This window comes from Aspergillus welwitschiae (genome assembly GCF_003344945.1).
Source record: "Aspergillus welwitschiae strain CBS 139.54b unplaced genomic scaffold BDQ94scaffold_3, whole genome shotgun sequence".
NCBI lineage: Eukaryota > Fungi > Ascomycota > Eurotiomycetes > Eurotiales > Aspergillaceae > Aspergillus > Aspergillus welwitschiae.
In genome coordinates, this window is record NW_020798697.1 from 109,786 (window position 1) to 122,333 (window position 12,548).

A 12,548-nucleotide genomic window follows, 5' to 3' on the forward strand; every position below is an offset into this window, starting at 1 on the left:
GGACCCAGATTATGACTTGCAGTGTCTCCAGAGCTACTTACGTGACCTAGTATTGCATCACTACCATGCTACACTAGATACTTAGTAGAGGATTCTCATAATATGTGGGTTCACCTATTCCTGGCTAATCGGAGGGCGTCCTCGTATATGCGATGCTCCTCCGATTGGGCTGCTTCCTGCAACTAAGATAGTGCCGGGTCCTTCTATTGCTAGTTGTTGTAGTATTAAGGCCGCGCCGACTCCCATCATGAACATAATTTTGTCGGCTTCACCAGTCATAACTTGGCCCAATGTCCTCATCTTCCGGGACTCCAGCTTCTAAACCTCGTCGACGACGTGACAAACCTCAACTTTCGTGCATCGCATGCCGCCAGCGCAAGTCTCGATGCGATCGACTACAGCCATGTACCAGCTGTGTCGCACGCGGTCACTCATGCGTCTACCTGACCCAAAAACCACCAGCATCCCTATTGCATCCTACGCCCGTTGGAGCAGCAGCTGGACTTCATGACCGGCTGGTTCACTTGGAGCGTCTCGTTAAGTCCTTAATGCCCGATGGAATCCACAATGACGAGGCTCGACAGCTTACTACCTCAGATACCACTCCCAACAGCAGTGTTCGACAAGTACCTTGTGGTGGTGTAGTAGATACACAGTCAGATTGTGGCAGCATGCAGATCACCGATTCCGAGCTTCAGTATGTAGCCGGTGAACACTGGGCGGCCATTCTGGACAGCATTGCCGACTTGAAGGCGCAATGTGATCGCGAGGAACAAGTCAGGATGGCCGAATCTATCGATGACACGAGTGGGAAACCACCCCACTTTCGACATGCGTTGTTGCTCTACGGATGTGAACGGGCTTCCTCAAGGGCTGAGATCATCGCCGCACTGCCACCCAAGGCTGCTGTTGACCGCTATATCTCGAAGTATTTTAATTATCTTGATCTTGTCGCTTCTGGTGAGACACCTTAAGTCTTTTTCCTGCTCCGATGACAGTATCACTGACTTCGGATGATTAGCTGCGGTTCATGGACCTAGCTTTCTTCAAGAGGCAAGCTGATACATTTTGAGTGAAACCAGCAACGATTCCTTACAATCCTTACTGACCACTCCATAGTACAAAGTCTTTTGGTCCGACTCCACAAGCATGCCAATCATCTGGGTTGGCCTTCTCTTCAGCATGATCTGCCTAGCCGTAATGGCCTCGGACGTGACCGACAGCGCAGAAGACGAGCAAAAAACCCTCCAACTCGAACTCTACCGCAAAAAGGTTGCCCAGTGCCTCGTCATGGGCGAGTACACCAAGCCTGGCCCCTACGTACTCGAGACCCTAGTCCACTACGTATACATCGAGTTCGGAATCAACCCCGACGCGGACCGCAACATCTGGTTCCTGCTCGGGCTCGAAGTCAACCTCGCAATGCGAATGGGCTATCATCGCGATCCCAGCCACTTTCCCAGTCTCACTCCATTGCAGGGCGAAATGCGCCGTCGACTATGGACAACCGTACTAACAAGCGATACCCTCCTATCCAGCCAAATGGGCATGCCGCGAATGATCTCCGACTGGAAATGGGATACCGCAGAACCGCGAAACTTATTCGACACAGACTTAAGCCAATCCCTAACTGCACTACCCCCCAGCCGACCAGAAACAGAACACACCACTACATTAGAGCTCATCGCGCGGAGACGCATACTCATAGCCCTAGGCACTATATCCAACCTAGCAGACGCAGTCAAACCAGCAAGTTACGCAGAAGTAATGCAAGCAGACAAGAAACTCCACGACGCCGTTTCCACCATCCCTCCCCCGCTCCGCTTCAAATCCCTACAGGCGAGCATGACCGATTCCCCACAGGTGATCATGTCCCGACTATTCCTCGAACACCTCCTATACAAAGGCCAGATCATGCTTCATCGCCGGTTCCTCAACTTAGGAACTATCCCTTCGCGTGAATCAAACCCAGAAGGTGATAGGTTCACGTACTCCCGCACCGCCTGTATCGACGCATCACTCGGCGCCCTACGCATACAGCACATTCTCGACGAGGAGACCTGCAGAGGGGGCCAATTACACGACATGCACTGGCGGATTACATCAAGCATGACGCATCTATTCCTAACGGCGACGATGATTCTATGCTCGTTGGTGCATCGGGGTAAGCCTCTTAGGAGGATAGAGGAGGTGCTGGCTGCCCTTCGAACGGCTAGGACTATCTGGATGCGTCGTGGCTCGACGGCGACTTCGTGCGAGGCGGCGAGGGCCGCTGAGGTTTTTAGTCTTACTCTTGCGCGGGTGGGGGAGCGTGGCGTTGAAGGGGATGGTGCTCATGGCTGTTTGAGTGCTGGTGATGGTGATTTGGCGGCAGAGTTGGATGCGGGTCAGAGTATGGGTGTAGATGAGGGTAAGTTGGGTGACTGTGAGTTATGTTTGTTGGCTAATGAGTAATGTGGTGACTAGGCGAAGAATGTGTGATGCCATCTTTGATGGTGGAAGAAGACTGTGTAGGAGTGGACTATGCGTTCTCTATGGATGATTGGTTGCAGATGCAATGGCCGGGTGTGGACAATTTTGATACTTATTCCCGCTGAAGACATACAGGTATAGTATGGGGATATGAAGTGATGATAATTGATATTCGTTTGATTATTGCAGGTGACACTGTGTGTAGGTAAACCATGTTTGTGGCTACGTTGTCGGTCTGGTAATATCCTTATAAACACTCCCGCAGTCTGTAAGATGCTAGTAAGTATGTATAGCAATTACTATCTCTAGGTGGCTGTATACAATATTATCTACCCATGATCTACACGCATAATTGTCAACCGAGGATAAGAAGTTTATGTCCTCTCGGTGGCTCTCTTCCTTCGTCTGCTCCTCCTAGAGCTGGTGATCAGTCGTTTCTGGGCAAGCAACACCAAGTAACGCTGCAGCTTGTCGCGCCTGTGGAGGGTTAGTGGTGCTGCCGTCTGACGCCAAAGTAGGACTTACATTAAGAAAATGGTTGTGACGAACACAAAAGGAACCGCAATCATCCAAAAGTATCTGCAGTTTGAGTCAGCCATTGCTACAGGGTGGATAGAGAGACATACGCATCGCTATGTTCTATGCCAGCGAAGGAGGTGAAGTTCATGCCAAAGTAGCCCTGTTTACAGTCAGATGAGCATCTTATGCAAGCGAAAGAACACGCACCGTTAGGAATGTAAGTGGAAGATAGAAGCATGTCACAATGGTGAGTTGCTTCATACTCTCATTCTGATATGCGCCTAGATACTGTAAGCTTCAGATGAATTTTCGGTGGCAGAGATTGAACTCACCGATTGTATTGAATATCAGGTCGATCATATTGTCAGCAGCCCTTCTCATTTGATCATATCCCTCCACAATAGTTATACAATGGTCTAGCGCATCTCCCAGGTATGTATGACACATTGGACTGATGGAAACGCTCGATCCGCTCAGGCTTTTCAGGTTTGGGGTCGCCGTTCCAATGTATGGACTCCAATCATTTGTCGGGGTTGCGGTTCCGACATTCCTCAACACTCCCAAGCCAGGAGTATGTACAGGGTCGGATCGGTGGTCACGAAGGGCATTAATGACAGTTGCGATTGGTTGCATGCAGTTTCGGAGGATTGCTATTTCCGAAGTGAGGACGTACAGGCTTTTGGACTGATCCACGTCTGGATCTGTCAGTACCTCGAGCTCAAGGTCGCCAATAGCGTCTTGGTAAGCTGTGGTCACCGGTATGGCCAAGTCTATAATAGCATCGAGAATGGCTTGCACAACCATACTAGCATCACATGATTGGCGCAACATCGTCTCCGGGGTACTGAGACGTCGGACGATTGGACCTTCAATATCATCGGCACTCGTTTCAAAGAATGAAGTCACCGTATTATCCGCATGTAGGAAAATTGAGACCTGTTCCAGAGTAACACACAGTCCCTTTGCCGCCAGTATAGCATGGCGCTCCATGAAGGCTATCCGGTCCTCGTTCGGGCCACCGCGGTAACGTTGAATGCTCCGGGGTGTGAACCTAACGTTAGAACCATCATCAAGATTAGATGCCTTCGAAGTAGACCTCCCCTTACCTGAGGGGGCATCTTTCGCTGGGTATCTTTCATCGGGACTGTCCTCGCGGGTTTTGGGCCGGAAAAGATCCTTCAATGCTTCCAACACTAGTGTTCTTTTAGTAGGCCTTCTCAGAGATATACTGCTTGCAGAACTTTTGCGCTCATTCGTCCAGTGTGTATTTTCATTTTCCTCATCCTCAGAATCACTGTCGTCATCTTTGAGTTTTATCAGTTTCTGGAGTTTCAGCACGATATATGCATGATCGGAGTACCAGTCGACTTTTGTGCGGTTTGTTGCGTTGATTAGATCCTCAACCGCAAGCCTATGCAGACCTTTTTCGTTACCCAAGATTCTAATGGCATCCCAACTAAGTCCGTTGACGTTGATCCATCTGCATTGTACCCAAGGCTCTCTCTCCCGCGCAAGAAACGGTTCAAGGGTATCATTGTCCAGAACATATTGCCTCATTTCATTTTGCGAAAAGTCCACAACGGTAATTTCACTTGTCCCGTGTAGCTCTGTGGGTGTTGAGGCCATCCATTCCGTGCTATAAGCAGGAAGCGGCTGGCTTGGATCGATGCCTGGCTCCGTGCCGGGCTGCCAATTCGGATCGTGCGCGCCATCTTCGCGATAGTATGAGCGAGCGGTGGTGGAGCGTCGAAGTCGGTTTCGGACAGTTTCACGGGAGTTGAGCCTAGCGGCCGTGGTGAAAGTTTCAGGGGGAGGCGAAGGCGGCACCTTAGTAGTTGGGGATATGGGCGGATTGGGGGTGCGCGGATTTGCCTCGATATCAGCTATGTCCTGAGACGACTGCAGCCCCGCTGCCGATTGCGCATGATCTTGCGAGTAGATGCTCATCCTTGCAATGTGGTCAATGCTGCTGGTGGGTGTTGTAGGGGCACTCAGTAAGGGTGGATCGGTGCCAGCAATGAACGGCACTCGCAAGCATTGACATATGCCATACTGAGTCACAGAGGTGAGACTGAAGCAAACACAGAGCTGGTAAAGTCTAGTGGATATAAGCTTTTTAGATAGGAGAGGGAGAGCAAAAGGGAAAAATGGCTAAGATGGAAAGAGCGCGAAACCGTGATTCCCCTTCGCGGGGGTATGACGTCGCCACACGGACCCAATTGTTCCACCGGCAGAAATCCGCATTCTAGAGATCGACAGATAGTAAAGTAGCAAGAACGCGGCTTAAACAGGGAGGGAATAGACAATAAAACAGGGAGTTGTTAAAGTCTTCATTTCATTAGTGGATGGACAAGCTACTACTGCACGATCAGTCTTGGCTTCTGTAAGCTTATTTATTAAAGCCGGGGCGCGACGTTATTAGTCTATGCAAGAGCCGTGGTATTCTCCGGGCCTCTCCCCAAGAATCTATCTTCCCAACCCCCCACAGTATGCTAGAGTATGCTGAGAACGCTTAAAGGAAGACATTCGCTGTACCGATGTCGTCGAGTAAGCTGATTTTCGCCGTGACAGGGCGAACTTTGGCCCTGGTCCCCTTTTTACAGGTTCACACCAAGGTTTTTAGATTCCACGAAGCTGGAGTCACCGGTGTTCTCCCTTCATGGATTTTCCATAAGAGTAAGGCCCTTCAACAATAGAGATGACTGGCCCCTTAACCATGATGCAAGAAATTAATTGGCAGCCATGTTTCACTTCCATCTCTTGAAGTCATTTGTTTTCCCGTTTGTTACCCATGATGCTCCAAAAGCGAGTTAGGAGTTGCTGAGTGGAACGATCGTTGACTGATATTAGCGATGACTGCTCATTGCGCAGTCTCTCTCCTCTTTCGAGTAGTTAGTTTGATCTGTAGAGGTACGAGGTTCCTCTTTGGACCGGGCAAGTCGTTGCGCGAGAGATACTTTCTGCACACAGGGCAAGTGCCCCGGGGGCCTTTCCCAGACATATCCGACCGCTGTTCTTCGCTGAACTTCAAGGTATCGATAATACACTTGTGGCAGAAAAGATGCCCTTGATCGAGTCAGCTAGGTAGCCTGCGATATCGCAGCATAAAACTTACCACATGCAGTACTAGTAGCATCAACCGGGGTGTCCATGCAGACGGGACACTTGTATGCAAGTAGAACAGACTCCCCTTTGTTATGATCTAGGGACTGCTGTGCGAGGATAACGTCTGCTCGTTGTTTGGCTTGCGTCCTCGACACAGGGTCCATGTCCTCGGTGGTTGTAAGATCGACTGCATCCGGGGGCGCATCCTCCTGTCGCTCAGGATGACTGGTCCGACGGCGCTTCCTTTGGTGGCCAGAGGTTTCTAGTGCGTCTATGCTTCCGTGGGATAGCCGACGAGGAGCGGAGGGTGAGGGTTCTAGGGAAAGATGACGAGCAACTGAAGCCCGACGCCTGGGAGATGCGCTATCCATTCTAATCAGCGCCTTGCGAATCGGTTGGATCTGTACTGTCGGGAAGGGCGATTAGTGAGGGAACGGGCGTAAACTCCGCAGGGGCAGCCAGGCGTTAAGAAGCGATCCGCGGTGGCGGTTCAATGTCAAGAACTCAGTCAATCCTGTACCTCAGCAGGTAAATCTTGCCGCTTCATCTCCCAGACAGCACTGAGCAAGATCGCAGCGCAGGTAAGCGAGAAGTGAAGTTAGAGTGACGAGGGGAGGCAAGGCGATCGGAGAAATAGTTGGCGGCTTATCGATGCCCGATAACACTCGGCTGCCCATTGTAGTAGGCGGTGACCAACATCCGGAGGGAGGATAATCCGGGAATCTTCAATCATGACGCTGGGATTATTCCGCGATAGGAAAGAAAGTACGAGCCCTCCTGGAAAGCCGGCGTCCCTCTCGTCGCATTCATCATCACGCAGCCAATGCTGCGAGGCCTACGTTACCATGTCATGGGGTTAATTATTATTCTATATCTATGAAGAAAATGCTTTGGGGTCATCCCTGCACTCCCTGTCGTAGGGATGTCCTACGCTTTTGTTCGCAGAGATTGCGCTCGCCACGCATCGTACGGCCACAATCTACATCATTGCTAGCAAGGTATCTTGCGACGCAGTCTGCAGCGTGTTCTACTGAGGAGACACCTAAACGGCAATCTCTTGCAGGTGGGTGGCTCGGCTGTTTAGAGATGCGAAAGCCCTATATACTGATTTCGCAGTCCCCGCTTCCGCTAGATTCAACGAGATTGGAGTCCAACAATTAAGCGACCATGTCTACTCCCAAGTATTTCTTCAGAAGACGGAACCGCCAGATCCCAACTTAGTCGCTTTGTCAAAAGAACATCTGTCAAGGCACGATTTACTCGGAAAGTCACAAGATGCCGCGGATCCCATCGCCTTTGACATGCCCGCCCTTCAAGGGCAATCACTTGATGAGCATTTCTACAAACTGGGTATGGATGCGTCAGAGCCATATCTCGCCTATTCCAAACAATACACTATGGCAAACTCACCGGAGAAGCCGCGCAAATGGATAAAACGCAGTGGGTGGACAAAGTACAACAGCGACGGCTCGTGGGAAGCGGTTGATGCACCGAACGAGTCCATGTTGACATTCGACACTGAAGTCATGTACAAGGAGCATTCTTTTGCTGTTATGGCTTGCGCTGTCAGTCCTACAGCTTGGTATGCTTGGATATCGCCTTGGTTGTTAGGAGAATCAGAAAACGAAGTCCAGCTCATTCCCCTCGGAGACCCATCAAAGCCACGAATTGTCGTGGGCCATAATATTGGTTATGATCGCGCTCGTGTTCTCGAGGAGTATGATATGACTCAGTCTTGCAACTTCTTTCTCGATACCATGTCGCTTCACGTGGCTGTGAATGGTATGTGTTCACAACAGAGGCCTACCTGGATGCGACACAAGAAGAATAGGGATTTGAGAAATAAGATTGCAAGTGAGAGTAATTCAGTTGAGCTGGCAGCCATACTAGAAAGTAAGATGCTCAGTGATGAGGAAGAAGAACTCTGGGTAGGGAGGAGCTCGGTGAATTCGCTTCGCGACGTGGCCAAGTTTCATTGTGATGTTACGATCGATAAGGCGCAACGTGACTATTTCGGTGAACTTGACAGGAATGGAATCCTGGGGAAGTTGGAGGAACTGCTTGATTATTGTGCAGCAGATGTTGCCATTACCCATCGAGTGTACAAGAAGGTTTTCCCTAACTTCCTTGAAGTCTGTCCGCACCCTGTCAGCTTTGGCGCCCTTCGACATCTTTCTTCCGTCATCTTGCCAGTGAACGAGACATGGAAGGAGTACATCGCCAATGCGGAAGCGACCTATCACCAGCGCCTTGAGGATGTTCAACGGAAAATGATCGAACTTTGTGAGGAAGCTCTGAAGGTCAAAGACTCTCCGGACATCTACATGAACGATCCCTGGCTGCGGCAGTTGGACTGGTCTGGCCAGGAGGTGAAGATGGTCAAAGGAAAGAAGAAAGGCGACCCTCCGCGACCAGCTGCCAGGCAGAAGAAGCCGGGTATGCCGAAGTGGTATAAAGATCTGTTTGCCACCAACACATCGGACATCAGCTTATCTGTGCGTACTCGTATCGCGCCTATACTTCTCAAACTGTCGTGGGACGGTTACCCTTTGACATGGTCCGATAAGTATGGGTGGACTTTCAAAGTCCCGCGCGAGCTTGTCAAGAATTATGAGAACCAGCCTGTCGTTCTGTGTGACATGTCCGAGGAGAAGAACCCCGAATTGCAGAATGACAGAAAACACGTTTACTTCAAGCTTCCGCACAAAGATGGGCCTCAAGCGCGGTGCACAAATCCTCTGGCGAAAGGGTACATGCAGTACTTTGAACGTGGAACGCTCTCATCCCAGTACGCCCTCGCCAAGGAGGCGCTAGAGATGAATGCATCCTGCTCTTACTGGATCAGTGCCCGTGACCGTATCATGGGTCAAATGGTAGTCTACGAGGACGAAGTGCGAGGCCTGACATCGAGCGGTAAGACAGACCACCGGCTCGGGTTCATTTTGCCACAGATCATCCCTATGGGAACCATCACTCGAAGAGCGGTGGAAAACACATGGCTTACAGCCAGTAATGCAAAAGGGAACCGTGTCGGGTCTGAGCTCAAGGCTATGATCAAAGCTCCACCTGGCTACTCTTTTGTCGGCGCAGATGTCGACTCTCAGGAGCTATGGATTGCCAGTCTTGTTGGAGACGCTCAATTCCAAATTCACGGCGGTAACGCCATTGGTTTCATGACACTGGAAGGGTCCAAGGCAGCGGGGACGGATATGCACTCACGCACTGCCCAGATCCTGGGTATCTCACGTAACGACGCCAAGGTGTTCAACTATGGACGCATCTATGGAGCTGGCGTCAAGTTCGCCGCTACTTTGCTGCGTCAGTTCAATCCGTCCATGTCGGAAAGGCAGACCCAGGAGGTTGCAACAAAATTATATAAAGAGACGAAGGGTACCCGTACGACTCGTCGTATACTTTGTGAAGGCCCTTTCTGGCGGGGCGGAACCGAGTCGTTCGTCTTCAACAAACTGGAAGAATTCGCTGAGCAAGAGAGGCCCAGAACACCCACTTTAGGGGCCGGAATTACTGAAGCGCTGATGCGGCGCTTCATCAACAAGGGAAGCTTCATGACATCAAGAATCAACTGGGCCATTCAGTCGTCTGGCGTTGATTACCTCCATCTCTTAATTGTCGCGATGGACTACCTCATTCGTCGCTTCAACATCGCCGCTCGTCTAGCAATCACTGTCCACGACGAAATCAGATACCTAGTTAAAGACGAAGACAAGTATCGAGCTGCGCTGGCTTTGCAGGTTGCCAACGTGTGGACCCGCGCGATGTTCTCTCAGCAAGTCGGAATAAACGACCTTCCTCAGTCCTGCGCCTACTTCTCAGCTGTGGACATTGACCACGTCCTGCGGAAGGAGGTTGATATGGACTGCGTGACCCCATCCCACCCGCACAAGATTCCCCACGGCGAGAGTCTTGACGTTGCGCAGCTTTTGGACAAGAACGAAAAGGCATACCTTGACCCTGCCATCATCCCCAATTCGCCACCCAACCCCCAGCAGTACGAGTACACGCCACGACCGTCAGTCATGTCCGCACTTCAAACTTCTCACCCGGCCTTCATCCGCGCTCAGATCTCGAAGGACGACAACGAACTCCGCGAAATCATCAAAGAGCTCACTAAACAAAAGTCCACACTGGCGCCACCAAACGCGCGTTTGCCTAGCAATCGTGCAAAACCCTATGGCTCGGTGGCAGCGGAACCACAAAAGGCCATTCTGATGGACATTGGACCCAGTCTCTACCCAGACTTTAAAAGCCTTCCCCAAGGGAGCCGGTCTCCCCAGGTGAGCTTTAACCGTCAGAACTGGAAGCCAAGACCGTCTGCCCGAGCTTAGTGCTACCTCCCACCCCCTTCATCATTTTACTGTATATATTGATCGACTCCATCGTTCTTTGAGAACGGCATGGCCTTTCCTTTTTATCCCATGTTTTGGATCTTCTTCTACGAGTTGTATTATGTCGAAAACCGTTCGTGAAGCATTGGGCGGCGTCCAGCGGATTCACGGACTATCATCTATCATCTATGTCAGAGTAATTCAGGTGTCTTCTCTATGGTTGTGTTAATGACGATGTGTCAAAACAGGCAATGTAAATATACAAGCAATCACAATATAACAGTAATCGCTGTAGCTCGGTTCTGTCAAATTCAAAAGGGTGTCTGATCTGCTCTATTCTACTTCTTTTCTAATCCCTCCTCCCCGGATCCAGCGTATTCCTCCGACTCATCCCACTCCTATCCTTCCCCCTCAACATAGCATCTCCCTTCTTTCCCAACACCACCTCCAGCGCCTGCACCAACGCCGTCGAATCATACCGCATCCCAAGAGCCACATCCTCTCCAGCAGCGCCAACAATCTTCCTCCCATACAGCCGCAACGTCTCGATACCCATCTCAGCAAGCCGATCCTTATCGACGCGGGGAGTACCCGGTCCATCCAGATGCAGAACATGCGTAACGTACGCCGAATACGGGAGTCGCTCATCCTCCTTTCTCTTGTCTCCATCTTCCACAACACCAGCGCCAGCAGAAGGGTCCAAATTCAAAGGCCCCCTACCCCGACTCTCCTCCCCAGCCCTCGTAATAGCCTCTACAAAGTCCGCCGCCGTAAACGGCTCATGAGACGGTCCTGTCTCGCGATCGAGGGACCCGTTCAAGATGAGGATCTTATGCCTCGCTGGACCGGTAGCGATGGCTTGGCCGACGCCACGAAGAATAATAGATGGGATGATGGAGGTGTACAAAGATCCAATGCTATATATGATAGCTTGGGCGTCATGGAGGGATTCAATGACGCGGGGGTTAGCCGGGGGTTGGATTTCCTGGCCGTAGGGATTGATGTACCAGATGCGGGAGATGCGGGAGGGGAGGTCCTGGGTGTCTGATTTGCTGAAGGAGATGTTCTTGTGGCGGAGAGTGGGGAGGAAGCCTGGGGGGTGGTCGTCGTCTTCGAAGTAGAGTGGCGTCGGTGTTGATGAAGGGTGGTGGGGAGAGTTTTCTGTGCCGTCGGCGAGGAGAGGCCGAGGAGAGCGAAGAGGGATAGCTTCGCAGGGATGTGAGATGCTGTTTTGACCTACAATGACGGTTCCGTTGGCCAGAGAGGCGGAGATGTGGTGTGAGAAGTTGGAATTGATGGCTGGGATGACCCGGACGAGGTCCCAGGGTACGCCGCCGATGCTGCCTAGGAGGTAGATGGCGCTTTCGAAGCTACCGCTGAAAAGGCGGGCTCCGGTGAGAAATAGATTGCCCACGCTGGCAGAGGTGAATTCGAAGGTAGAAGTTGGGGGTCGGGCACGCTTCAGGATCTCCAGGTTCAGGAGGTTGAAGAAGGAACGGATAAGTTCCCGTTTGGCTGGAGTGATGGCGGCCCAGAGGATGGAGGTGCCATCTACGATGGAGTGCCACTCTGCGTGAGCGAGACTGGGGTCGGCTGGGAGCCGGTGGTTAAAGAGAGCTTTGATGGCTGCTCGTTCAGAGTTGGGAGGCGATTCAGGGATCAGTCGGACTAGGCGACCTGGTTGGTTTGGTTAGAGATGTGAGAGAGGGTGGAAGTTGGTATATGACTCACTGCGCACGTCTCCAATACCAGGGCCACCAAAGATGCGGATCAACTCGGATGAGGAGCCTCCATTGTCGCTGATGGGGATGATATAGCTAAGGGAGCAGTGTTTGCTCCCGCGCACGGCATTGAACACGTCAACGAGGTTATTCGCAGCACTGCCTCCGGAGAAGACCACCAGGCCCCGGTTAGGTGCAGAGGTAGACGACATGGGGATGATAGTACTAGGAAACAGATTGAGAGATGTAGACTAGCTTACTAGTAGCTACATGCTTGTGCGAAGAAGCCACGGATGCCTTGAGGTCCCTTAATCTGGGAATGTAGCACGAGACACTCGAGGATTGCAGGGCAGGTGACTGAATGCGGTAAGTCCCTTGAAGTTTG

General features: G+C 51.4%; 5 protein-coding genes across 5 annotated transcripts; 2 read left to right on the forward strand and 3 right to left on the reverse strand.

Annotated features, from left to right (window-relative positions):
* Positions 1-277: 277 nt before the first annotated feature.
* Positions 278-2,633, forward strand: BDQ94DRAFT_181265 (putative transcription factor). Its single transcript, XM_026773852.1, has 4 exons — positions 278-960; positions 1,022-1,053; positions 1,120-2,410; positions 2,467-2,633. Exons 1-4 carry the CDS (start codon positions 291-293, stop codon positions 2,595-2,597), a joined length of 2,124 nt encoding a protein of 707 aa, XP_026630826.1. The 5' UTR covers positions 278-290; the 3' UTR covers positions 2,598-2,633.
* A 113-nt stretch (positions 2,634-2,746) lies between these two features.
* On the reverse strand, positions 2,747-5,141 carry BDQ94DRAFT_135050 (putative CorA family metal ion transporter). The gene is made up of 5 exons (XM_026764587.1): positions 3,324-5,141; positions 3,199-3,272; positions 3,099-3,151; positions 2,998-3,051; positions 2,747-2,949 (listed from the first exon to the last, which is right to left on the reverse strand). The coding sequence occupies exons 1-5, from the start codon at positions 4,936-4,938 to the stop codon at positions 2,847-2,849; spliced, it is 1,899 nt and encodes a 632-aa protein (XP_026630827.1). The 5' UTR covers positions 4,939-5,141; the 3' UTR covers positions 2,747-2,846.
* Positions 5,142-5,288: 147 nt separating this feature from the next.
* BDQ94DRAFT_135051 (uncharacterized protein) lies at positions 5,289-6,700 on the reverse strand. Its single transcript, XM_026764588.1, has 2 exons — positions 6,107-6,700; positions 5,289-6,057 (listed from the first exon to the last, which is right to left on the reverse strand). The coding sequence occupies exons 1-2, from the start codon at positions 6,465-6,467 to the stop codon at positions 5,852-5,854; spliced, it is 567 nt and encodes a 188-aa protein (XP_026630828.1). The 5' UTR covers positions 6,468-6,700; the 3' UTR covers positions 5,289-5,851.
* Positions 6,701-6,981: 281 nt separating this feature from the next.
* Positions 6,982-10,442, forward strand: BDQ94DRAFT_166068 (DNA-directed DNA polymerase gamma MIP1; the record flags this gene model as incomplete). The annotated part of the gene is made up of 2 exons (XM_026770461.1): positions 6,982-7,159; positions 7,213-10,442. 2 exons carry the CDS (start codon positions 6,982-6,984, stop codon positions 10,440-10,442), a joined length of 3,408 nt encoding a protein of 1,135 aa, XP_026630829.1.
* Positions 10,443-10,616: 174 nt separating this feature from the next.
* BDQ94DRAFT_70157 (gluconeogenesis factor YvcK family protein) lies at positions 10,617-12,503 on the reverse strand. Its single transcript, XM_026776349.1, has 2 exons — positions 12,174-12,503; positions 10,617-12,119 (listed from the first exon to the last, which is right to left on the reverse strand). The coding sequence occupies exons 1-2, from the start codon at positions 12,373-12,375 to the stop codon at positions 10,792-10,794; spliced, it is 1,530 nt and encodes a 509-aa protein (XP_026630830.1). The 5' UTR covers positions 12,376-12,503; the 3' UTR covers positions 10,617-10,791.
* Between the last annotated feature and the right edge of the window lie 45 nt (positions 12,504-12,548).